Source organism: Bemisia tabaci, chromosome 1, assembly GCF_918797505.1.
Source record: "Bemisia tabaci chromosome 1, PGI_BMITA_v3".
NCBI lineage: Eukaryota > Metazoa > Arthropoda > Insecta > Hemiptera > Aleyrodidae > Bemisia > Bemisia tabaci.
Window position 1 is genome coordinate 12,261,140 of NC_092793.1, and position 26,610 is coordinate 12,287,749.

Consider the following 26,610-nt stretch of genomic DNA (forward strand, 5'->3'; position numbering starts at 1 on the left):
TCTTCCATATTCTCTAGGAGAAATAAAGCCACAGTTTATCGCTATAGTTGGCAATTTTTAGGATGTAAACGATGGCGGAACAAAGTTTCGCGAGTAAATAATCACTGCTTTTTAACAACTTTGAAACCCAAGGAATCTCAGAAGTAAGTTTAGGCTGTTGGTGCCGAAAAGTTGACCGACCAAAAATTTAAACGATGAAAGATTAGTTGGGTACTAATTCATAAAAACCTCTCACGTCTTTTGAGGAGGGTCAAGCAGATTCGGGGGGGGGGGGGGGGGCCTTAGGCGCACAACAAAACAGCCAAAAACGAGCTGTCGAGCGCTTTGTCGGCATCGTCGGATTGCGCGCGACAAACGATTTTGAGCACAGGGGAGAATCTCATGAGCCGCCGCCCGCGGCGCACTATGGTCCAAAACTCAAGCAAAGGAAGAAATAAGTCGGATTATGACTGAGAGATCACGAAAGTTTCGTGCTCATGTTTTATGAGTCGTTAATTCCGAATTTGATGTCAAGTTGACAAGATTTTAGCACCCGGACCTATTACTTATGGGCAAGTTTATGGCACGATGCGGCGCGGCGTGCTGCCAGCTTGAAACGCGCACTGACGCCTACAAACCTAAGGGGATACTTCAAGCATTGCGTAATGCGTGAGGTATCCCCTTAGGTTTGTAGGCGTCAGTGCGCGTTCCGCACTGGCAGCACGCCGCGGCTCTCCCGGCGCGGCGGGCGGGTGGTGAACGATTTCTAGCGGGGACAGCTCCCTGGCGGAGAAACTCGTATACCGTTTAATTTTTTTTAATTCTTTTTTTTTTTTAAATTTCGACTTTTAAAATTACACACTGGTCGTGTGAAGTAATAAGGGAACTCTCAACGCTAGATGAAATGTAATAATGAAAGGTGGGTCGTGCACCATGCGCGCTGCGGACGGCGCCGCATGAAATTCTCCCATGTGCTCTGTCGCGCAACAAATGTCATCCCCGTCATTTTAAATTTCCCGCGAGCGCCATTCTGAAATGCACCGGTTCCGGTGAATGCAATTTGTAAACATGGTAGATGCTGATTTCGTGGCCTGGCCTCGTAAGCTGATTTTTAGGGGTTAAATGTAAATAAGTGCGTAAAAACTTAGGATACCGTTGCTCCAACATGAATTCATTCAAAAAATCCACGTAAATTATCTTCAATGTAAGTTGTGCGTATCCATTAATTCACATCAAGCATTGATTCGTCGTTTTGGATCCTCTCTATGCCCTATCAACTTTGCTGGAAGGTAAGTTGCAAAGCCCAGGAGGCATGGAATTTGATTGCATTTTGTGCATTTTCACAATCTTTTTTGTGGCAATTAATTCTCTAAGACTAAATGTCACTGGCCAGTCTCCCTATATTACCCTCTCATTTGAATTAATGAAATGCTCGTCCCCTGTGTTATGCCACTGCCAATTACTTTTTGTATCAGCATCTAAGTATTCAATAAGTTGGAAGTTCCGCACAGGTGAAGTGCATTTCCGTTGTCAAATATTAGGAGTCGTGGTAGTTCTTACACTTCACTTTACTGAAATAATTGACCTTTAGAATATCACTGCTCCAACTTTCAAAAGCAGCAATGGTCCGCTTGTGATTAGAACTTAATATCCCCTTATCTCAAATCTTGAACTAATAGCAGGTAATTAAGATACTGAAAGATTACTCTTTATAATATTACGTTCGTCATCAATTTAATGGCGTTTTTACTCACAATTACACTTATTCTTTTACATTAGAACAGAGAGTTTACAACATTACCCTCTGCAGCTATTAATATGTGGTCACCTCTAGATTTCTTTCTTTTTTTCCAAAGAAAATTCCTTAGCATTACTAATTTTAAGTCCTGTGGGTGTATAAAATATTTTAGTATGCAAAGAAATCGACCGAGAAAATTGCTTCCTCTAAAACGTAGGATTTTTGAGTCAAGGAAAGTTGCATCAGTGAATGTAAAGGTTTACATTCACCACTTACAGGCACCAATCTCTCAAAAAGGCGGGAGTCGAAAGTTAACAATTTCTTGCAATCGACAAGTAAGTAAGAGAGTCATTGACCAGTTTAACATTCTGAAAAATTTTCGAAATTAAAGGAAAAATTTAGTTGAGCTTTAAAGAAACTAACTGTCAAAATTGAGCAAGTTTATTCAATACCTGAGTACAATAAAGAACTAACAGTTGCGTACTTAAAGTTAACGATTAAATACATTTTAATTTTTCCCCTGTGAAGTTTGAATTGTATTGAGTAAGCATCAAGTCCATTTGCACTATGTAAAACAAATTTTTGGCTCTTCAATTTAGTTGATTGAATCATAGAGTGATAAAATTTGTATTCACACTTAGCAACATTTCAAGTATCATTGGAGTTTTTATTGTGAAGGTATGTAATTCATTTAATGATGTAATTGCAAAATGCGTCCTTCAATTATGGCGTTCATGAGGAACAAAAAATAAATAAACAATTAAATAAAATAAAGCTTATCTGCGGACTTACAAACCCCCCCCCCCCCCCCCCCCCCCCGCCTGGGAGTCCAGGGCATTACGATTTTTTGGCTCATGAGTTTTCGGACTCGCATCCATCTAACAGGAACTGATTCAACTGTGAGAGGACATGTTATCCATTCACATCTTGCTCGTGGAGTGTATTAGTTTTCTGCTCGTATTTTCCACAAGATAGCCTTGTTACCTTAGAACTCAAAATCTACCTGCAATAGGTGTTATCAATGTCGCAATCTTTATTTTTTGTTTTAAATTGTTTCTTGTCAATATTTTTTTTTGTTTGAAGCAAGGCACCTCGTAAAATTAAACTCATTCTACTAAGACTACTACATCTTGTCTCAATGTCTTACCTCCTACATTTGAAGAAGAAATTTGTAGTTGGTAATTTTCCAACCATAGATTCCAGTCTTATCATTATCTCTCTATGGCTCATCTGTCTGGTGGGAGGCAGTGGCTGAGCAATTAAAAGTTTGATTCACCTTTTATCAACATCGGACCATACTTCAATCATATTTAGCTCACTAATTATTTCTGTCTCCTGATAATATTTATTTTTATTATTATTGACTTCTCAAATTTTCTCTTGGATGCGAATACCTAAAAATTATCTCTCTCTCCCCCCCCCCCTCTTCCTTCTCCTAGTCTTTCCTCTCCTACGAATAATTGTTGAACTTCACTTTTATTTGTTCAAAATATTTCTAGCACTGGCCTTCATCCCTTCCTACCTTGCAGAGTTTTGGTATGATGTGAGGCCTTAAAGTTATGCTAAGGTAATTTGATGTCTATTTTTCTTCTCAATTTAGGATCGATCCTATGACGAATGATGGGGTTAATCCTCCATCCTCTCCCCCCCCCCCCCCCCAAAAAAAAAAAATAAATAAAACCTGCAACAGTGTGCTATCCGAAATGTTTTGATGATAGGTACTGTACATATGTAAGTTTGAGTTCCACCCTGATTCAGTTAAAAATATTAAATGATGGATTTGAGACATCCTTAACTCAACAGAACATTTAACAGCTTATTTCAGGAAGGTATCATGAAAAAATTCTTTAAAAACTGGATAGCATAGAAAGAATCAGGGAAATATCAGGTAAATTTTGAAAAGGAAGAAAATAGAATTTTTTTTTTTTTTTTTTTTTTTTTTTTTTAAAGGAATTTCTCCAATGATAGTTCTTCTTGTCTAATATTTTTGGGCAAGTAATGAATAATTAGGAAATTATTTGGCTTTCTCTAATGTCAAAATCTGAAAGTTGGTAAAATATTAAGCTGAATTAATAAAGATGAAGAGCCTATAATGAAAAATTCTACCCTTTATTTAGACCCTAGTCATCAAATTTGTCTCACTTTGTCAGAGATAAAATAATTGACCTTTCAACAGATCAATTTCTTGGAAGAAGGAGAAGAAATGAAAGTTTTAGTTTTTAGAAGAAAGAAAGAAGGAATCAAAATCCTTAAACTTTAATTCATTAAGTATAAACTTAGACACACTCTCAGTTGAGATATGTCTTGGTGATCTTACAGATGCCCATGAAAGCAAATAGTGACTAAAAGAGATAATTTATTGACAGTGTAGGTATATAGTCGATTCAAGAAATTTTTGTACTAATCTTGCCTCAGAATAATATGCACAGCACCATTCTATCATATTTGTATTCCTGTAGTCCTGTTAAACTTTTATTTAACAGCGATTTTCATGACCAGCAGAATACAAACCTGCTTTCAATGTACGCTTTGGACCATCAAATAAAAATGGTCTGGCCCTCAATTGTTTTAATCTTAAACAAGTACATAATTTCAATTCATTTTTACACCAATTAAATTTTCCGACAATATTTTGACAATTTTTCACCCAATTTTTAAATATCATGTAACTTTATCATTACATGGCATAGCTATCAAATTCTCACTTTTGAAAACCCTGCCAGTAAGATTTCCGACCCCCTGCCCTTTACCTTCCACTTTTCTCTAAAATTACAAGCATAAAAGCTTCATCTAAACAGTCAAAGTAGTTAAGAATCCTCATGTCAAGTCTGCCAGACTCCACACTCAGATCTCTCTGCATCTCATTTGGTTTCATTACCTTTGCATAATTTAATTTGTCCAGCTGCAGTCGAGCCGTTGAATTTATTAATTGATTTGCATGAATTCTCAGATGTTCACCAGCAACCTCTGAAAATCTGGTTCACCTTTTCGTTTGAGAGTTCAGAGCTAAGTCAAGGTCCATCATTCTACATCCCTATTCACTTCTTTCCTCTTCTCGGCTCCTACTTTCTCTGTCATGCAATTTTTGCTGCAATCTCTGTTCCATCTCTGTTTTTCCCCCCACTGTATTTTATTTTTTTCTATTATTCTTCATTTCTCACCACCTGTTAATCCTTACCCAAACATCCCAGCGTAGCTTATAGTGGTGTTAAAAAATTAGTGCCATCTGGTAGGTGGTCCTTTCAATCTTTAATAAATTATGTTTTTTGTGCATTGTTCTTTTTTTTTTTTTTTTTGCAGGGTCTCAATTCAAATGTATGCATTTCCTTCATTCTGTCAGCCAGCATTATTCTGCTCTCTTCCAGTTATTTTGACAATGATCAAGTAAAGTTAAATTTTTCGATTGATGAATGGCTAATCCACGCTGGGCAGAAACATCGGTGCCAAAATGCTTACCGGACAAGGTTGCCCAATTGTACTATGCTCATGGACTGTTCCTGTCAAGTCACCCAGCACTGATAATTTCTGTCGCTCTTTTCATCATTCTAATTTGTTGGTAAGTGAGTAGGCAAGCTGGAGTACTATAAGACAACTGTAATGAAAAAAATTTGAGATGAGCCAAGATGTCTCAAGTCAGCTAATTGTCATCAAGTGTCTTATAGCTGGATTGCATTTTGTAAAAAGGAACCAAGAATATTCAAATGTTGCTAAGATCGTGCATTTTTTTTACCTTGCATATATAAACTAATCATCTAAACAAGTCTTATCTTTACTCCCAATAAACTATGAATGTAAGACAAAATTACGTCAGTAGGTAAATTTAATTTTTTGCAAAGAATGTAAGTTGCACAATTCTAGAAACATCAGAATGTTCTTAGTTTCTTTTTGCAAAATGCAATCCAGTTGATCTCTGCTCACACATCAATTAATTTAATTATTTGTTCAATTTGGAACATATTTATTTACCTCCATAAAACATTTAATCTAGTTTGAGAAGAGTTTTTACAACCTTTATGAACATGAACCTCTCTCAGCTAACCATGAAGAAGAGATTTGGATTTCTTCAGCTTAAAAGAAATGAAAAAATCAGGCAATTCTAATTTTATCAAGCAATTTCATCAATGTTGGAATAGCTCTGAGGGTTACTTGAAAATTGGTATAAAATTAAAAAAAATGAAGAAAAAAAATTCCCCATTTAAATTTAACTTTACGGCCTCTTGAGACAGTACCTGCTCTCTGCGACAAAAAACTGTGACTGTTGGTATCACTTTCCGTTAGGTATGTGTATGCTCCTGCGTACGTGTATGCTCCCCTATATGAACATTTTGAATTAGAAATTTTGAATTTAGAAAATAATTTAGAAAGTTTGAGAATTAGAAATTTTGCCTGAAAACTATTTTCAAATATGCCTTCTTAACCATCCGCCACATCTTCAATTGTCAGGGAATTTAACCAAAATGTATCAGGGAAATGTCAGGAAATTTCATTTTCTAAATTCTGTGACAACCCTGCATTCACCATGAAAGATTTTTTTTTTTTTTTTTTGGAGAGAACTGAGAGGAACCAGAAAAAATATTCACTAATCTTCAGAACAAAATACATAGTCTCTTTTCTGTCCTTTCCTCGGATGCTTACTATCTCCTGATTATTTATTATTAAAAGACATTAGAAAGGGTAAACACTGATTTTGCCTTCTGTTTTTGCTTGCCCAGTTACCCTCTGCTGAATCTTCCATTGCCAGGCAATGTGCCACAGCATTACATTGAGCCATTATCCCCGGACTTAGCTCCATCGGAGCAACCTCGATGGCTCTCTGGTCTTCCTCATTGTTATGTTCAACAGGTAACTAACTTTTTCGCTGCTTCCATTAGATTTTTTCAACTTTTAATAATAAATATCTGGACAGTCAGAATCTGCCTAATGAAGTGTCTCTAGTCAGGAGTTGGCTCAGAAAAAATAGTCAAGTCACGAATTCAGTATTTAGTATCAAAAGCATCAAATCAACTTCATCAGTTTTAAATGTTAAATGGACTGATTTAAATAATAATTTAGCGCACTTCAAAACAGAACCGTCTGGCTAAGTTTGTCTGATGTACTCCAGTGAGAGCAAAACTGACAGTCTTGATTTATTTGCTCACAATCACCTCTCCTCAACCAAGCAAACAAGCTTCTCAAAAGCAAAGCAATGTTCTACCCCAAGAAAACATGAAATGGCTAGAAAAAGTGATAGAATTAGTAAAAAAAAAAAAAAAAAGGAGAAAAATTCAGGTTTTTCGCAACGCCCCTGTTAGATGCAAAGCAATTGGAGTCAAGCTGTGCCATGACATAATGGATTTTCCATCACACCAGCTGTCGATGGAAGTCAAGAAATGAAAAATTTGAAGCTGCAAGTATGAAAAAAATAGACATTCTAGGAAAAAGTATTCTTGCATTCAATCTTTTTGTCTCAGCAAAATAATAATTGGTATTTATATTCAATTACTGTCGTTGTATTAGCAGTAAAATTAGAAAAAAAGTATCTACAAAAGCATCATCAGTAAGGTATCATCATAAGTTTAAGAAGAGAAAGTGAAAAAGAAAATTTGCCAGTACAGTATGGCTTAAAATATCACAAATTTAATTTACAATCAAGGCAAAAAGTTAGAATTTGTCCGCTTGTTCTCAAAAAGACTCAAGCGCCAATACTTTTCTCTTCTTTTCTGGTTTCATTCTGGTCTTAATATAATTTTAAATTGCTCTCCAATACGTTACTATTTCTGAGCGCAGAGATTTAGAATGGGTCAATCAAAACAGTTTTTATTGTTTTCTCAAATCCTCATTTCTAGTGCTTGAGTCTTTTTGAAAATGACCGTTTTAACTGTGCAAGACACAGATATCCTATCAACTCTGTAACAGCCTTTGTTGAGACCGAAATGAATTTTCTTTGCAGCTTCTAAAGATTAAGTTTCAGGACATACTGAAAAATATACTGCTCATACCTGACATGGGCTCCATTATTTATTCTTTGTATCAATTATTTCCTCTACTTTAGATAATCATTCGGAGCGCTGTTGCACCATGGACCGACGACCTCATGTTGATGGATGCTTTCAGACCACCTCTTGCAGAGGCATTCAAGCTTCTTGAAATTGTTGAAAACTACCAGCATGAAAACAGGTAAATTTCATATCATGAAATCTGATTTTTTTTTTTTTTTTTTTTTTTTTTTTTGGGGGGGGGGGGGGGTTACAAACTCTGTCGTAAGTGAGTTTTGCATTTTTTCGTAGGAAAGTTTATAAATATGCTGACCCTATCATTATTTACCTTCATAAGTAAGGTTAGGCTCTTGATTTGTGTGGCAAGAAGGTAGGAGTTTCAACGAAGGAAGAAAAAAACTCAGTTGTAAGTTTTGTTGCGTTTAGTAAATAGAAGAACTATAAGTTTCAGACAAGTTGACTTCAACAAAGCCTCTAAAATATAAAACGGTTTTGTTGGCTGAATTTCAGTGTCATTTTCACAAGAGCAACATGTGTTCAATTGGGAAAATCATTATGATGTATGTAGTTTTGTTCACAATTTTATTGATAAGGTTGTATGCTTCTTTCCAAGCCCATATGAGTCGCAGACCATTGCCTGCTAAATTTAATAACGTTTCAGCAAAGCATTGATGCACAGGTGCTTTCATGGATGAAGCAGACAGCCCTCATTTTTAACTTCTACATATTAAAAATAGCTTTGTGCTCACCAATCCTATGCCTCAAAATATTTTCTATTCCAAAGTTTTGTGATAATTCGAGGAATGAAAATGTTGGCTTGGAAAGTTAGCATCACACAAGTTCTCACATCTACAAATTTTTGAATGCACCAGATAATATGATGAAGCAATATTACCTTAAAAGCAGTTACCAGGTTAGTCTTGATTTTAAGTAGGGGGAAAAATTCCTTTTTTGCAAGTGTTCTAGTGATGTGAAATGGTTTCACTTTTGAGAGATTGACCATCGCTGATTTTACATGTAGACAAATAAATTTTGTAAGTTTCTTAATAGTGTGTGTTCTTTTTGTCAATTCATTTTCAGCTCCCTGTCAATGGCAAAAGTCTGTCTTCATGTCGAAACAGTCAAAAAGAAAGCAAGGAAAATGCTGTCTATTCTTCCAGAGTATAATTGTTTGATTCTGTCTCCAGCTAACTTATGGCAGAGGAATATAAACGCATTTCAAGAAGATTCTAACTTAGTTGGAACTATTTTCAGCAATCAGGTTTGTGTTTTGTCAATTGGCAATGCTTTAAGCCTATCTAACAACATTATGTCCCTCCTTCCCCCATATTTAAGTTCATTTCATATTCCATAATTTTTAGCTTGAATCTGTTTTGGTTCACACACTTATCATCCTTCTCTAAGGTGGTACAAAGCTGAATTTTTGCTCCAGCACTTTTTCAGCAGAGTGGAAGTGCAGAAACAATTCCAATCAAGAGCAGTCCAGGACTCAGAAATAAATTAAAAGGTTCTACTTACAGATATGTCGAAATAATTTTTTTATACTTTTTTTCAATTTGTACAAACCTTATATCTTTTAACCCAAAATTTCATTTTGCCCATCATAATATAATTTTAGATGTATGAACAGTGTTCCCTCAAACAATTAAAAGAAAAAATGGAGCAATAACAGATTTTCATTTTTCGCCCCATTCAAAAACTGAAAGGTTAAATTCATTGGTAAAAAGGCTGCGTTAGTGACAAATGAAAATACATTTAAAATAGAGTCCTTGTAAGTTGCATAGAGTTGGAATAAATACGTACAATTTTGCAAGAAATCTATGTAACTTTGACTGATTTTAAAAATCCATTGTAGCAGCGGATCTTCATGCATTATTCTGACCTTCAAAAGAAAAAAAGTATTAACCCATTGACTGATTAATTAATTTTGGGTCTCTGCGCCCAGAATGAGTATTTAATTTTGGCCCTGATTTGGTAATTTCACCTTTACCCCATAAAATCAGATTTTTGGGGCTTCTAGAGCCACTAACTCAAAAAAATGTAATTGGTTACTTATTACTAGACTATAAAGAGAGACAAATTGCCTGGTTGATGAATATGACTTCCATTTTTATACATCTGTGTTGTTGAAATGAATGAAGAAAAATTGAAAAGAAAAAAAAAAGTGGAAACTTATGTATTTTTGACAAGAAACAGCATGCAACAAGAGAAAAGGGTTTGCAAACCCAAGAGGAAACGCAGATTACTTATATTATAAGATAGAGTGCAAATAATAAAACTGCAACCAGTGCAAAACAAATAAAATAGAAAACGTAACCTCCAAAAAAAAAACTAGAAAATTCCAAGCAAAAATAAAAATGAGGGTTATTTTCTCTACTTAAAAATTACCGTTTAATCGGGGAAATAATGGATCAGATCGTGGGAAAAAATGGAAAATATGGGAAAGTTTTGTCACTGTGTTCACATGAGTTGAAAAATGTGGTGCTCTCTATCGGGAGACACCCAAAACAACGCAAATAATGTTGCCAAGTCTCAGGACGAGTGGGACTCGTCGCTTCAGATCCGGCCCGGCGCAGTCGAGTCCCACTCATCACTTTCAGTCAATGGGTTAATTCTTTTTTTTCTCATATGAGAGTAACCGTCTAGTAGCTGGGAATTTTAGGAAATTAGCCGGATTTCTTAGGGCATGCATTCTCTTCTTTTAGGAGCCTGTTTTTGATTGGTTTGGACAATTCTTGCACCTCGTTCTACAAGAGGGGTCCCTTCAAACTAATAATGATTCGGAAGTGGACCTCAGATATTACCAAAAGTTTCCTACGAAACCTTACAGTGGTTAAGCTGTTTTATTTGTTCTCTGCTCTTTAGTTTTAAGAATAAATTTATTTAAAAAGTATCCATTTTACAGAATTTTGGGAAAGGGAAGCTGAGTGTTTCTGAAATGATTTTTGGTATGAGCCTTAAAGATGCAGGAATCAAACGCTACCCAGTGAGGACCAAGCAGAGAGTCGTTCAGTTTGCTGTGACAGTTTTTCTGAAAAAGCATCATCAAGGGTAAGACAGTTTTCAAATTCATGAGATGCCATGCAGAATTTAACCTCTGATTTTGTTGGCTTCAAAATGTAAATGATTAACAAATCAAAAATGTTTCAAAGAATGTTTTGCATAAACTCAAACTTTGAGCACTTACTAGCGTCTGTTCTGTTAAATTTTGGGTCATCAGGTAATAATTTCAACAGAAATGCATTAACAAACACTTCTTTCCCATTAGGGAACTCCAGCGACCCAATGCCAATGCGATGTTTTCAGAAACACAGCCACAGTTGTAGAGATTTTTAATAATAGGCGCCAACTCAAATGCCCCTTACGTCAAATTTTTGCGTGGTCAAGTCGAGTGCCTATTAGGCTAATGTTCATAATTTTGGCATAACTCGAATAGCAATCGAAATAGCATCCGCTTAACTTGAATAAATTTCTTCCTGCGGAAATTTTTTCTCATTTATCATCAATTATTTCTTCCAAATTATCACGAGCTTAAGGGAGGAGGTCTCAAATACTATCTTATCTACTAGATCTCAGACGATCAAGGGTGAACAGATTTAGTGCTGTCAAACTTCAAGCGGTATCCCATGTGCATACTTGCAGACCGGTGTGTGCGATTAGTTGAAACGGAAACCTGTACAAGAATCTGCAGTCTGGCAACATTGTTATCTTCAAAAGTAATAAAGAGGAATTCAATTGCGCTCCAGTATCTACGATTAGCAGCGGGAATATTCTCAATTCTAAACTCTGATTTTTCAAAATATCAAACAATCATTTTGACCGTGAAACTCCCATCATATCTGGGTTTGGAACGTTGCAGACTTGTCAGTTTCCTTTTCTCTCGACATTTTTATGATTCAAAAATTGATTTGTTCAACTTATTCATTTTCATCGTTATGTTATGGTTATTTATTGATTGATTCATTGATTGATACTTTTGTCTTTCTATTCAACAGTGCTGCTGAGATTGCGCTTCTTGAAATTTATCTCTTGTTCAACCAAAAACTTTTACATTCTATGCCACACCCGCAGAATGCTTCCCTCTTCATTTTTAATTAATACCCATTTTCCAGAAAATTCTTTTATCCAAAATTAATGTGATACCTTCACTGATGAAGATGTTTTCTAAATTATTATTCTCATAACAAGTTTCTTTTTTTGTTTGTTACTTTTCTAGGTACTTGCGAGGTTTACAAACTCATCTGCACAATTTATATCCCCTGCACAAAGATTTCAATTCGGGTGATGAGAACACGACAACGAATTTCAAACTGCACATATACTATCCTGGAGAATTCCATTTCAAGGAGCTGATACCTCTGTCGATAACATATCTCCTCCTGTTTTTTTACATGTATTTCTCAGTTCGGAAAATTGAGCTCGTTCGATCAAAAGTAAGTGTCAAATTGATAAATTCTTACAAATAAATCTTCTTGTCTACCTTGTGATTGTATGATGAGATTTTTGTGACTCAAATGATAACAGATTAGGTACATCTCTCAATCTTAGCTCAAAAGGTTTGTTGTGGTTCTTGGTGAAAAAGAAGCTTAAATGCCTTCAATGTTGCATTGGAGTCTCCACAATTAATTGAGGACACCGCACCAAGAACAGCCTATAGGCGTATAGGTCGTTATTACGCCCATCTGCTTTTCGGATTCTACGTACCCTGGACTATGCTGTGGTAGCGATAGAATATAGATAGGTAACGGCTCGAGGTCGAAAAACCTTTTTTTTCCGAGTTAAGTCAGGCCTCTGGATCGATGGGCGCAAGAACGACCTATAAACGGGTTTATAAACTTAAGGGCCTATAAGGTGCTAGTTACCCCTTTCTTTACTCACTATAGATTTTCTTTCATTTTGCTTTAATCATGCGTGATTAAAATGATTTAGACTTCATATTGCCACCAAAATGACTGTTGGACGTAATAATGGCCTATAAACCGCTTTTTTAAATTAAATATATTAGAGTGTAAACCCAAAATGTATTGCAAAATCTACCCGGCATCCTTCAATAGAAGGGTTAGGACACCCAAAAACACCAAAACAGGGTACCTGCATAGAAAAGTCTGCACAGTACATAAAAAACAAAACATTAAATGCGTTTTTCTCAAAACGCGGTTTCCAGTTATAGGCTGTTCTTGGTGCGGTGTCCTCAGTTGTAATACCTATCATTGTAGGAAAAATAGGCATCAAGTGCTGAAATATAGGCTCTAATGAGTTAGCAATTTCCCCATGTGAGTGGCTAATGTTTTCGTTACGACGTGGTCAAAGCGGGAAATATTTGCTTTCTTTAAGTAACATCCCTGTATACTTGTACCCTCCGTACCAGTTTGTATTTTGTGCCCTAGGTGCAGTGTAGTGTCACCCTTTTTTCCCAATTAAAATTTGGAAATCAGTCAGGAAATCCTTTTGTTCAGTGACAAATAAAATTCAGAAAGTCTCAAGAAAGTTTTTGATTTTTAAAAAAAGTAAAGAGACCTAATTGTTTAATTAGGAGCTGAGTCACAAAATCTATTTTGACTATGTATTGATTTTGTTTATTTTTCAGCAAAGGAACCAAAAGTAATTAGACTTTGAATGTTATTCCAATTTATTGTGTTATTTTTTCAGGGTTTAAGTACTCCAAGTAATAACACCTCCTTACTTTAATTATTTCAGATTGGAATGGCTTTCAGTGCTGTAATAACTGTTTTAGCTTCATTGTCCATGTCTGTTGGAATTTGTTTTTTCTTTGGACTGGAACTCGCAGGAAGTGGGCGAGGGCGGGAGGTAATATTGGTCTACTCATTTTAGAGCTACTAATTTTTTCAATACTCATATATAATGTTTTTTCACTTGGATCAGACTTTGAAAGTAAAATTAATGGTTGTATCGAATCAGTAAAATTTTTGAGAAATGAATAATGGGCTAATTAACCGAAAATCAAAGAAAGAAAAAAAAAGAATAATTCAAAATATATTTACTGAAGTTACACACATTCTTTGCTGCTCTTTGTCTTGAAAGAGGCCAAGTACATGTATAAATCGGCATGAAAATGGTTTATTTGTAATGGATGAAGGTACTGTATCACACATTTTTCAGGATAGTGATTTTTGGCCCATTAGGTTGGCAGATTAGTATTTAAGTTGCGTTCAAAAAACAGTCTCTTGTACACTGAAGAATAAGTTGAATTAGTTTAGTAAATTTTTTTGCCATTTAGGGTCGTAAAATTGCAGTTTCATTTAACAGAATTTAGTCTTAAACAAGAGAAATTATAACTTAAAAATAAGTTTCTATAGAAACTATTTTTTTTGAACTGCAGACTGCTATCCACTGTAGCTTTCGTTTAGTCTAACACTTTTGGACGTAATTTTACTTCAAAATGTTTGTACAGAGCTTTGACAAAACCAATGTCTTAATATCATTATTTCTGGCCCCTTTCTTTGAACATTAATCTTACATGAAAAGTCATCGTTATTTGTTAAACTTGATGTTCACAATGCCTTTTTTAAAAGCTTGATTTCTCTTTGTCATTTTGAGTATTGCTGTTTAAAACCACGTGTCAGATACCCTGGGACTCAGGAGCGATTTCATGGGGTTTGATTCTCCTGCGTTGATTGCATGTAACATTTTTAAATTGGTGCCAACGAGTTAAAGTGTTGAGAAGTAACAGCTCAGTATTAGTTCTTATTATTGGAGGAAAAGCAGTGAAACAGAAGATCTCAAAAACAGCTCTTTTCCAACAAGAGGAACAATCCTTCATAAAATTGTAATACGTTTGATGTTATTTCACAAGAGCAGTAAAAAGATGGCTCAAGGGCTCCTCAAAGTGATTCATCTATCGAAGCTGAAAAGGAGGAAAAGTTTCCAAGCTTTTTAAGTTGCGAGATTTGAGCAGATTTATCTGTTGGTTTTCATTAAAATGTGACTGTTTCTATCTTAGGTTTTTCCCTACCTGGTTATTGTTGTCGGGCTAGAAAATGTGCTTGTCCTTACAAAATCGGTCGTGTCAACGGCCCCTCATCTTGATGGGAAAATCAGAGTGGCTCAAGGATTGAGTAAAGAAGGATGGTCCATCACAAAAAATTTGTTAACTGAAGTAACAATATTAACTGCTGGTCTTCTCACATTTGTGCCCGCTATTCAGGTATGCACTTCCTTCCTTCAGTTCTCAAATCAATCGAGAATCAAGGTAGTAGCTGTGTGCATGTTCCTTGTAGTTTGTTACCACCATTATTGCACGACATCCTTGTAAATCTGAGCCGAAGGGACAGCTGCCTTCCCCATGACCTGAACTTTTCCCTCTTATAAAGGTCATTTTTTGTGCCTTTCAGGAAGCCACCTTTGCGTGCCCCCTGACAGAAATTTTTGACTGTAGATCCCTTTTCCACGACTAATATCCCGCTAGACTGGTGTAACCTATTGTATATTTTATAGAATCATACCATGTCTGAGGGACCCTCTTGCAACAAAACAGTCAGTAAAATTTTTGCCAAGGAATCGATTGCAAGGAAAAAGTTAATTTCCAATTCCTTTATTTGGAGAATATCACTTCATACAATGTTTAAACTGCCTAGATTCTTTTATATTTGATCCGCAATATTCATAATTCATCTTTTTCTTGAAAAATACACAGCATAGTCTAAAACATTAAAACTATGATACTGCATAAACACTCAATATGTTATTTGGATTTTTAACAAATTTTTTTAAAAAAAAGAAGTTTTGTCGATTAGTTTAGAAGATATTTTTTATTTGTATTTTCTAATTTCCAGGAATTTTGTATTTTTGCTATGGTTGGTCTCCTATCGGATTTCTTTCTCCAAATGATGTTTTTTGCGACACTGCTGTCAATCGATATCCGAAGCACTGAACATTCAGCCAGTTCTCCTCCAACTTTGTACTACTCTTCCGCCTCAGTGACAAAACGTTCATCTCGAATGCGGACCAATGAGCACTTGGAAGGAACACCTCATTCCAAATCTCATCCTCGTCTAAATGGGCTTAACGTTATCGCGCCAAACCACCAGTCTCCCGCAACTCCTGCAAAAATCCCTAAACGACTGCGTCTTGTTCATTTCTGGGCTAAAACCCGTATTGTTCAGCGAGCGTTCATGGTCTGCATGGTTGCTTGGATTGGTGGGATTGTGTACAGTGCAGGTATAATCCAGCAAATGGTTCAAGTAAACGACGATGATGTAGCGCATGTTGAGCCAAATCAAAACCCGCGTCATCATTTTCCCCTGGCCTGGGAAGGTGGGCGCCGGGCTGCTATACTTGAAATGGAAGCCAAGCTCATGAAAGCAGAAACTGAAGCAAAGAAGTATTTATCAGATGTAAGTAAATGAAATTGCTACATCTTTCAAAAGTTTTCTCTACAGAATTAAAATTTAGAGGGTGACTAGCCACCTAAGCATTTTGGGTGCACTATTGGGATAATTTCTCGGGTTTGCAAGTGATAGGATGCAGGTGTTTGCTCAGCAGTATGGTGAAGATGAGATCCACCCTAAATTTTTTTTCTGAAATTGACGTTTCATTATTATTTACTCGATAACAGTCTTGGACTGTGCATTCCTCTTTCATATATTTCAACAGTAGAAAGAATTTCATCTGGTCATGAATATTCGTTTAATGATCAATAGTAAACATTTTTAAAGGTATGTTTCTGTACTAAGGCTAGAATCTCTTCCAAACGCAAAGGAGAAATAATGTAGACTTATTCATTGAGAGTACATCTTTTTCCAGATGAAGAATGAGCATTCGCCAACAACAGATGATCTTGCTCGTTTGAAGCCTGTGGAGTTTGAACCTTGGAGAAAATTATCCCATCATCATTGGTCAACCATTTTATCCCTTTACAACAACTCTGTCTCTGGTTCTTATGTAACTGTTCTTCCTCCGATTTACTTGGCTCATCCAATTTCTCCCGATCGGGCTAAAGCTATGCGCAACCCTCATGAAAAAGTTGTAGAATTCCAGTGGCAATCATTGGCTGTGGCGTTGGATCCATTGGATTTTTCTGGTTTGTAATCATAGTTTGTTCTTTTTTTCCCATGAAATTTTTCTGCCTTTGTACCAATCAGACTTAGATTAACTATCTTTCCTTAAACCAAAATCTTGAGATAAGTCACCTAGGGTCTGCACTAATGTAACAAAGAACAGACACAGCAACAGGTTCTTTTTTCAAGTGAAGGAGTTGAAGTGTTTTTTTTTTGGTATTTTTAGTAACCCCAACGCAACACTGTGGAAGTAACTTCATTGAAAAATAAGCTGCATACTCTACATGACTATGTGTAGCAACAAAATCAGTGTTTTTGTTTAACTTATTTCTCTATCATTTCTAAAGACAATTGGTACTTCAATTTTGGCTGTAATTTTTCTTCAAGAGGACAAAAAGCAGACAGGCGTCATCTTAAATCCCAATTTATCATGCTGTGAACTGATTTTGAATCTTATTGTATCCTGCAGACTCAAATATCAATATGAAACTGGGTTCCAAAAGCAGGCACGGATCTTTGTTGTCAACAGATGCACCCTTCATTCCTAGTTCTCCGATGGAACTGCTTCTAACCTCTCTCCTTTGTGGAATCAGCGTACTTGTTTTAGCCTACACAACGACAGTTCTTTACCGATGTGTTTGCTCAAGAAATTATGCAGAATGGAGATCTGGCTGGCTTAGGGACAATGACACAGGCGCAGAACATGGACTTCAGGTACAAATCTTTGAAAATACAGGCCAAAAAAACGCCCAATTTCTGCACAAAAGCAGACATTTTGAGATCAAAATTCGAACGGGAATTTCAATCCTCAAATTTTTAATTTAATATCCAGAGCTGGTAGTACGGTTCCTCAAGAAATAAATTGAAATCTTCAGGACAGAAGTAAATTTTAGTAATTTCTGTGGTCTCAAAATGTGACTTGTACATCAATATGATTGAAGCATCCGCTTTAATTACTTGACCTATCAAAAGAGCAAACTGCATTGACTAATTTGGTTCAAATTTTGGACATAATTTTTAAAAATAATAAGCTTTTATTGAAGATGAAAATGTACAGATTGAGGTTCGGGTTTGAAGATGTTTCAGAGATTCAATTTGGGTTGCTTACGCAGCCTCTATAGATTATTGCATTAGGACAATACGAGACTTGAATTTTGAATCTAAAGCAAACCTAAACTAAATCTCTGCAACCTGAACATCTTTAATACTTCATTAAAGATGACATACTACTTACATCTTAGTAACATCTTTTTTCTTCTTCTCTCAGGTTGTTTTAGAAGCAGTTCCAATAGCTCTGGTAGGGCATTCGCAAGAAATAGAATGTATGGCCACTGATGGTAGTCTTATTGTAAGCTCTTGTCTTGCTGGCCAAATCAGAGTTTGGGATGCCTACACTGGAGAATCAGTGTCCACAATTGACAGAAGGCAGTAAGTACATAGGCTTAAACATTGCCACAGATTTACCGGAATGGATCACCCAAAATTCTTTCGGACAACCTAAAATTCTCCATGATGTTTCAGTTATTTGTATTTTGCCTTTGTTTAAAAGTTGAATGCACGATGCAAAGAGCAGGAAAGCTTCACAAAATCTTGTCATTCAGACTAAGGCCTTGTCCACACGAGCGCGGTTCGCGGAACTTATTCCGAGGAACTTGTTCCCAGAACAAGTTTTAGCTGAGCTAAAAACTTATTCCTCCAAAACCCAGAACGTCCCCCGTACTCCAAGCTTCTATATATGATTCTTTTGATGTGAATTTGTTTGTTTTTGTTTTTTACATCCTTTACAAGTCTTGACATTTATTTTTGTTACTTTGGCGGCCGCAATAATCTATTATTTTGCAATAATCGTATAGTTTTATTGAAGTTCCGGTTCCAGTTTGGGCGAACTCGTGTGGACAGCATGCCTCGTTTCAAGGAATAAGTTCCGGGAACTGAGCAGTTCGAGGAATAAGTTCCGCGAACTGCGCTCGTGTGGACAGGGCCTAATGTAACGCCGGAATATCACATAGTGCACATGAAGAAAGGGTTTGGTGTATTTATAGGGGCAAGCTTTACTGCAGCTGTGATTGGAGAATGATGTTGCTGCTATTATATGTCAGGAGTCAATGGAATTCTTCATGGGAATAGATTTTTGAGCTACTTATTGTTAGAAAAAAAAATTTAAAAAAAAATAAAATAATGAAAGGGGGGGGGGGGTTCTACTCCGGGTTGGGCAAGATATTAAAGCTCAACAGTTTTGCATCATGAGTGTGCATGGAGAAAGTAATATTTAGACACCCTCTTATGAGCATGATGAATGGTATTTTGGGTAAATGATGCAACCCTGCAGAGGTGATTAAAGTTCAAAAACAATGGAGCTCATGCCAAATAAGTTTACGCTCTTTTAGACTGCAACAGAAGATCCACTATCTTGCTACTTGCATTTATTTTACAGTAATGCGTCATACAGACTTCAGACGATCTTCTGTCGCAGTCTGGAGGTGCGTATACTCATTTGACGTGGACTCTAACTGCTACTCGCAATTTAGCCCTCATGCTTCTTAGACAAATTTCCAATTTGCGAGGTTGGGAATCCCTGATCTCGCAGCAAAACGCCCGATTTTCTATTGACTGTGCAATTTACCCTCCCTCCCCCATTTTTTTGGACTATAGACCACAAAAAGTTGGAAAATTATGCATATTTTCACTTCTGTAACCTAGGTCTAGAAAGTTGACAGATCATAAAAGTGTTAGACAAGAAAACTGCATAGTTACAGGAAATGAACAATTAAGAAATCAACAACAGGGAGACGAATTAAAAGTAATTTCTAACTAACATATATTTTTAAGATGAGAAGAAATTTGTAAAAACTTATTTTTATCCTAGTTTTTATCTGTCTTTATCGTATGTACCTACAAAGGTTTTAAAATTCGAAAGTGAAATTAGTTTGTCTGATATTTAATTAAATCTTGTTAAACTCTTAACTTAAAGGTTCAAAGTATAAAATATTTAAAAGGAACTTTGTTAGAATATCAGCCTCTCAAAATTTTTTCCCGTCATCCTTCTAGGTATGCAGCTGAAAATCGCAGGGCAGATGAAATCATGATAGAGCCTGATAATGAAAGTAATGTTTGTTCGGACCATGAGTCAGCTTCTCCTATTTCAAATGGTGATCCAAACTACCACTCACCAAATAAATCCTTCAATCAAAGGTAAGAAATGTTTTCCCTAAATTTGCTTGTTTCTTAAATGAAAACTGTCTTCCATCCATCATGGGTTCAGTTGCAGCATCTTTGTAGGAAAACTTAAAATATTCCTTTATTGGGGATAGCCCAATTCCATTTTAAGATTGTGTCCGAGGACTTAGTCCTAAAGTTCTGTAACACCCTCATAATGGGCGCTTTGTTCAACTAGTTTTCTTTTTCTTTTTTTTTAAACTTGACTTAACCATCTATGGAATACTGTTACTTATTTGTAGCAACACATTATTCGGTTTTTAAAAATTAAAGTATTTCTCTGGGGCATGATGTTTCAATTTTTTTATCAATTTTTTTTTTCTCTCTCAGACGTAATTGAACACAGGATGGAATTTATAGACGAAATCGGGCAGTGCTCTCTTCATTGATCCACTTCGAGAAAGACAAAATGTGAATCAACAAGTAATCCCTCTATTGAAAATTTGAGAATAATTTTATTCTTGTTAGAATCATATAATGAATGAGTGTGAAAAATATGAACGAACTTGCTTTCTGTGTTACCTAACCGTTCATGTTAAAATTCTCATTTGTTTGAAAGTTTGCCAACCCAAAAAACCACTCCTGTTATTTTAACATGTTAACTGTCATAAAGATCGTTAAATAAAAATGCAGAAAAAGCAGGAACCCTTTCAAGTGGCTCCACGAAATGTTTATCTTGTTAGGGAAGAGCAAAGGTCTTCTATTGTTCTTCTGTATTTTTACAAAAAATGGTGGTAATGATCATGTTTATGCTCTACATATCTCAAGGCTGGTGGAAAGTTGATCGTGTATTTCTCTTGTTTGAACCTCTTGGGAACAGCAGTGAATCCGACAAGTTAAAAGAATCAAATGATTCTGGATTGGACCTTGTTGAAAACGAAATTAAACCTAAGTGTAATGTTTTTTCTAAGAAAGATGACTCATAAGTCTACAGTTTCATCTGTAATTCTAGCAAAACTCTTTCTTTTTTCAGGTCACTAAACCAAAGTTTGAATAACTCTGGAGACGAGCTTTACTACCAATTAAAAGAACTGATCGAGTCGGACAATGAGGTGCCGTCTAACAAAGGGTACCCACTAAGATCGTTTCCTGATCTAAACCACGCCATAAAGACCAACTTTTCAGAACTAGAAAGGCGGACTGAGTCGAAAAATGTTGACTACAAATCACATGGCTTTAATTACGGGGATACCATCAAGATTGCATACTCTAACTTTAATAAATCCATTTTCAATGACAGTTGTAATCTAGATGGAGAGTTTTGTGGAGGTAATGCATATGGAGTGAATAATGTAATTCATCCACCTCATACATTTGACCAAAGAAAAGTCAGTAGAAACATCGGAAATTCTTTCGATTTGCATCAATCAGGTCGCACCTGTGTACCATCGAATGAAAATACTTCGTCACCTGTTAATCAGCCTTTTTCAAGATTTTCCAGCAATGTCCCCACAATATGGTGCATCGATTGCAAAGAAAGTCTCATTGCTATTGGATGTTCCAATGGAAGGTTAGAATTTTGGGAAGCGACGTCTGGAAAATTCAAGTGTCTGTTTGAAGATGGCAATAGTAATATTGGCATAACAGTTGTCAAGCTCATCGGCAATTATGTCGTCGCTGCTAAACTCAGCGGTTTTGTAGATTTTTATAGGTTAGACATCTCATCTTCAAATACATACAAACATGTAAATAGTGTTAATAATGAATGCAGTAGTAATAATGTAAATACTAGTTTAAACAATAGTATAAGTAATAATCAAAGACGAATGCATGTGCGCACATCCAGTTTTGGGTCGATGTGCGATGGATTCTCGGAAAGTGCCGAGATACGGTGCGTTCGGATTAATTCTACCAAGGCTCACCACCAACCAATAACTGTAATGCAGAGTGAAGGTGGGAGAGTGGTCACGGGGAGTCAAGACCATGCCCTCAAAGTCTTTCGGTTAGAGGACCAAATAACATTGTATACGTTGCACGGTCATTGTGGGCCAATTACGTGCCTATTCATTGATCACATCACACCATTGATGGCAGGTTCGGGGAGTCAGGATGGTTTACTCTGCGTCTGGGACTTATTAACAGGTGCATGCATGTACAGTCTTCAAGCCCACGATGGAGCTGTTGTCGCATTGACATACTCTGCAAGCTATGTTATCAGCTTCGGTCAAGATGAGAGACTCTGTGTCTGGGAACGGTTTCAAGGCCACTTGTTGAATACAATTCAACTAACGCAATCATTCACCAGCTCAATCGTAATGTTAACTCATAATTTGCTGATAGCATCAAAATTAGGTTCTTTAATTGTTTTAGATGTTCGAACTGGGGAAACGATGCATGCAGTAAAACTTGGTCACTCTGACTCATCAGTTTTTATCAGTCAAATTCTACCTCTCATTGATAGTGTCTTTTGTAATTACGGTAATCAATTAAGGATAGTAAGTTTTCCATTAGTGAGGGATAAGAATGATTAATTTATTTGTTATTTTTTTATTGTGTCAATTTGTAATGGAGTCAAGGTAAAGGAGACCAAAGGTTTAAAAATGAAAAAAAAGAAGCGTTGGGCAGTTGAACCTCTGCCGGAGCCTTAAAAACACCAAAGAAATCCTTGAAGTGACTCTTTGAGACTATCTAAAGCCAACTTGAAAAAATGAAATCGAAGTTTTGAGACAATTTCACTGAAGAGAGCATGTTTCTGCATTGACAAAGAGGAATATTTGATCCTCAAAAATGTGCCATGAACTCCTAGGCACATGCAATGCACCCTCAAATCCAGTGCCTACAAAAGGAGAAAAGTTGGGTCATTTTGTCTGATTGAAAAAGAGAACACATGATTTATATCGATAAGTTGGGTCACAGTAGAGCCAGCACTGTCATCAGTTGTAGACACAGTTCATTGCAGACAATCATTACATTTTTTATAAAGGAAAGTGTAATTTGAGGTTTAGACTCAGCACTCTTGGGAGTCCGGAATCATCACTAAAGAATTACAAAAAATTAATGATTTTTACTCTTGTCTTTTTTTTTCATTCAAGAAAAAATTCAAGCTTCTATCTGTTTTTCCTTCCTTTTCCGTGACTCCATTAAATTGTTGTTCTAGTGAATTTTTTTACACTTCAGTTTGGTTGTGATCTGAGTGAAAGAAAGAGAAAGGTTCCAATCCAAAATGAATTTTTTTCCAAAAATTAATTGTTAATTCGTCTATGATCATTGATTTGTGTATTATCGCTTCAAAAAAGTAATAACTTAATTTTTTTTTTTTAATGATTTTTCTTGAAAGATCTTCTTGTTTAAAAGTTGATTGCTCTTTGCAAGCAGAAGAAATATCCTAATTTTTGTAACCATTATTTTACTGAATAAGTAGTACTTTTCTTAAGTAGTTTTCTTTCTTATGACTGTAATGTTTGGTATTTACATTTGTAGCTCGGAGCGAACAATTCACCTCTTGGTGTTGGAAGTCTAATTTGACGCAGAGTTACCTCCAAGGAATTTTATAATGTACTGTACCATAGGAAGAGTTAGGAGAAGAAATGTACACCAGTAAATTGGGGCTGATGAAAGGAAAACATAAGTGCAACTAGTAATTGCTAATTAATCAATCGCCAAATAATTGTTTCAATACTAGCTAGTCGAAGTTTGTATGTACGATTTCTTTGCTAAAGGCAAGAACACTAAATCTTAATGTAACTGTTTTCAAATACTTTACTAAAAGTGATACAAAACTATTAAAAAAATTTCAATAAATCGTCATTAATTACTTATTTATTGGATGGATGAAGCGAACTGTCAAGAAGAAAGACTTGCCTCAAAGATCTTGCTTCATTTTCATTTTTCTGCTCAAAATTTTGTCATTTTTTTAGACGCCACTTTTATTGCAGTGCCCTTTATTCTTAGGCGCATGGAACTCTGCGCAAGAAAAAATTTGGTTTTAATCTGCTTTGATTTTTTTGTATTTATGTATGAATTACAAAGGGTTCCAGCCACAAGAAGGTCTTTCAAACAGGATTTTTTCTTTTTAAAAAGAAACATTGTATTGAAAGTATTTTTTAACAATTATTTTGAGATTTCAAGTACTGAGATTAATTGAAGTGAACCTTCAATTAATGCCAGCCTAATATTTTGTAAATTTTGATCTAGCAAAGACACATCTATTTATGTAAACCCCTGTTTTTTTATGGTTGACAATGCATATTTTATCAATTTAGGGATCAAAGCTTCTTTCCACTTCAGTAGTGGAAACTTCATTAAGTGAAATCAGTTTTGTTTAAGAATGCTTGTCTTTTTTGTTGATAAGTCGCATGGTCTTCCATTTGAACCATTAGTTTTTGTACTCTGTTTTATAATTATTTTTAGACTTGTTTTTGATTTGTCTTTTATTGTTGCATCTAAAATCCTAAATGCTAACTGCAGCTTTTGTCAAGGGATACCTAAAGTTAAGGGAGTTTCAATGAACGACTTTAAGTTTTAGCCTACGTTTTTAGGTAAAAAGCAGACGATAGTCTGTTGGAGGAAAACAGGTGTCAAGTATATTTCAAAGTGTTACAGTGTTGCATACAAATGAAGTTCAAGGTAGGGAGGATATTGAAAGCACTACTCATTTTAGAGGTACATGAGCTTATCCGAAGGAAGTCCCTTCAAATGAAAGAAAACCTGTTCAAGTAAACCTTTTCCCTGTTTTTGCTGTTATGATGAATTTTGAAATATAAAATTGTTAAATTTCCTAGTTGAACAAAGAATTCTGTTAAAAAAATCCCTGTGACCTGTCAATGTTTCTGCCTGGTATTGCTAGAAATGCAGAGTCTCCCCGGAGAACAACTATAAATGCTTTCGGAGGATAGTACCTGAAAACTTTATTTCCCTCACGAAAGAATGTAACTCCATTCCAATGTTGTCAAATTTCCCCTCTCAAATTCCATATTAATCAGGAGAATCCTCTGCATTTTTAACTGATGATTTCAATGAATGATTCGTCCTCAGATTTCTTGCAAAAAGTAGACAAATTTTGTGTAAAAATTGCACAGGTACATTTTTGTAAAATTAATTAATTGTTTGAGTCAATTTGGCAACCTTCAAATGGAGTTACGTTTCTTCGTCCGGGAGACAAGGAAATGAACGAAGGAGTAGATTTGACCTTTACGTCACAACTTTTTGAATGATTATTCATGTCAACGTGTTGTAAGTCCCAGCTTTTTGAAGTTCGACAGAACCAAATCATGTGTCGCAGGATACCTAAGGGCGTCTGCTGGAAGCAATTTTATTCTTGCCACCTCAAGATTATGCCAGAAAGATGAATTGGATTGCATTTTGCAAAAAGGAACCAGAAGAATTGCAATGATGCTAAGAATAAGCATTTTCATCCTTTGCAATAAAATTACTGAAACCATGAAAAAATATGAAATTTACTTGGGAATTTTGTCTTAAATTTACAGTTTTTAGGGAGTTAAATAGAAATTGTTAGTGGATAATCAGGTTTTTCTTCCAAGACAAAAGAAGTTGCTTAATCTTAGCAACATTGCAATGCTCCTGGTTCCTTCTTGCAAAATGCAATCCAATTTTTTTACTTGGTGTTAGATTGATGTATCGGCAACCCATGAGGATGAGAAGATTCTGGAGGATACTCGAAAGCTGAAGGGGGATCTGGGAAAGACCCTCGAAAATTTTCCAAAATTTAGAGTTTCTCATTAGGCATTTTCAGCATTCTCAGTACTTTTTGTCCAACTCAGTCTCTTTTTGTCCAGTATTGTACGTACTTTTTGTCCCTTTGTTTACTAAAAGAGTGGTGGAAAACTTAAGCAAAAAAATTCATATGCTCTTTCGTGCCTTTTTGTCTGCAGTTGTTCTCTCTGCATTTTTATATTACATCAGCCACATTTGATCAACTTTAAAATAATTATTACTTCAATGATTCTAGAACAAGACTCATTGTGTTTGATACCTTCAAAAATGATAGAGTGGACTAGGTCATTAGAATATATGGACTCAGGAGTTCTCAGGACAAAAAGTGAAGACATCGTAAAAACTACTGTCTCTAACTTCAAAAATTCTACTTAATTCAGGAAGATACTGTGTAGATTACAATTTTGACCATCAACTTCCTTTATGTCAAACAGTTAAGCAACCAGATATTTAGTTCCACTTAGATGACATTTTTTTCTTACCTATGGAAAATTCGACGGGACCTTGAAAAATTTGACTTAAAGGGAAATTCTACTTGAAGAGTGTTTGACTTAGAGGAGGTTAACTATAGTCTATTGCTTTCATTAAAGTTTATGGCACGAGATTAAATGTGTGTTTTATGAAAACATAATCATTCATTCACTCAGGTAAATTTGTTGTCTGCGCAGTAAAGTTGAAGGCAAAATACAAGTTGACATTATTTACCAATATGTTCATAACATCGTGCCTAGGTTCAATCATTGCTTATGGAGTATTAAAAATTTTCTTTTTTTACTGAAATCTTAAAGTGCTGATATTGACTAAAAAGTTTTCCTTCAAATTCGCAGTATAAGCAGCAAACCCACTGGGGAGCACCCTTAGTTGCACATAAGAAAAACACGAAAAACATTCTATTACTACCCGAACTTTGATGGAACTGGTAGACATCAACTGAGCCTGTTGATAGGTATTGCACACTTGACATTCATCTTCAGTTTTGCTGCATAGACAAAAGCAATAGGTACTGGGTCCT

General features: G+C 35.7%; 1 protein-coding gene across 2 annotated transcripts; it reads left to right on the forward strand.

The window, feature by feature from the left end:
- The first annotated feature begins 873 nt into the window (after positions 1 to 873).
- Positions 874 to 24,642, forward strand: SCAP (SREBP cleavage activating protein). 2 transcript variants are annotated; one of them, XM_019055505.2, is made up of 15 exons: positions 874 to 1,268; positions 5,018 to 5,273; positions 6,430 to 6,559; positions 7,749 to 7,873; positions 8,773 to 8,953; positions 10,598 to 10,743; positions 11,909 to 12,125; positions 13,390 to 13,500; positions 14,654 to 14,857; positions 15,486 to 16,046; positions 16,456 to 16,732; positions 17,179 to 17,423; positions 17,977 to 18,137; positions 19,758 to 19,901; positions 20,899 to 24,642. In XM_019055505.2, the coding sequence occupies exons 2-15, from the start codon at positions 5,128 to 5,130 to the stop codon at positions 22,394 to 22,396; spliced, it is 4,146 nt and encodes a 1,381-aa protein (XP_018911050.2). In that variant the 5' UTR covers positions 874 to 1,268; positions 5,018 to 5,127; the 3' UTR covers positions 22,397 to 24,642. The 2 variants fall into 2 exon arrangements, with proteins under 2 accessions (XP_018911050.2, XP_018911059.2); XM_019055514.2 differs by having other exon boundaries at positions 5,083 to 5,273.
- The last annotated feature ends 1,968 nt before the right edge of the window (positions 24,643 to 26,610 follow it).

Bases quoted from the DNA above. Each gene is read 5' to 3' on its own strand.
- SCAP (XM_019055505.2), top strand. From the start codon at position 5,128: ATGGCTAATCCACGCTGGGCAGAAACATCGGTGCCAAAATGCTTACCG. The intron at 10,744-11,908 runs GTAAGACAGTTT...TTACTTTTCTAG, and splicing joins CTGAAAAAGCATCATCAAGG to GTACTTGCGAGGTTTACAAA. The intron at 18,138-19,757 runs GTAAGTACATAG...TCATCCTTCTAG, and splicing joins TCCACAATTGACAGAAGGCA to GTATGCAGCTGAAAATCGCA.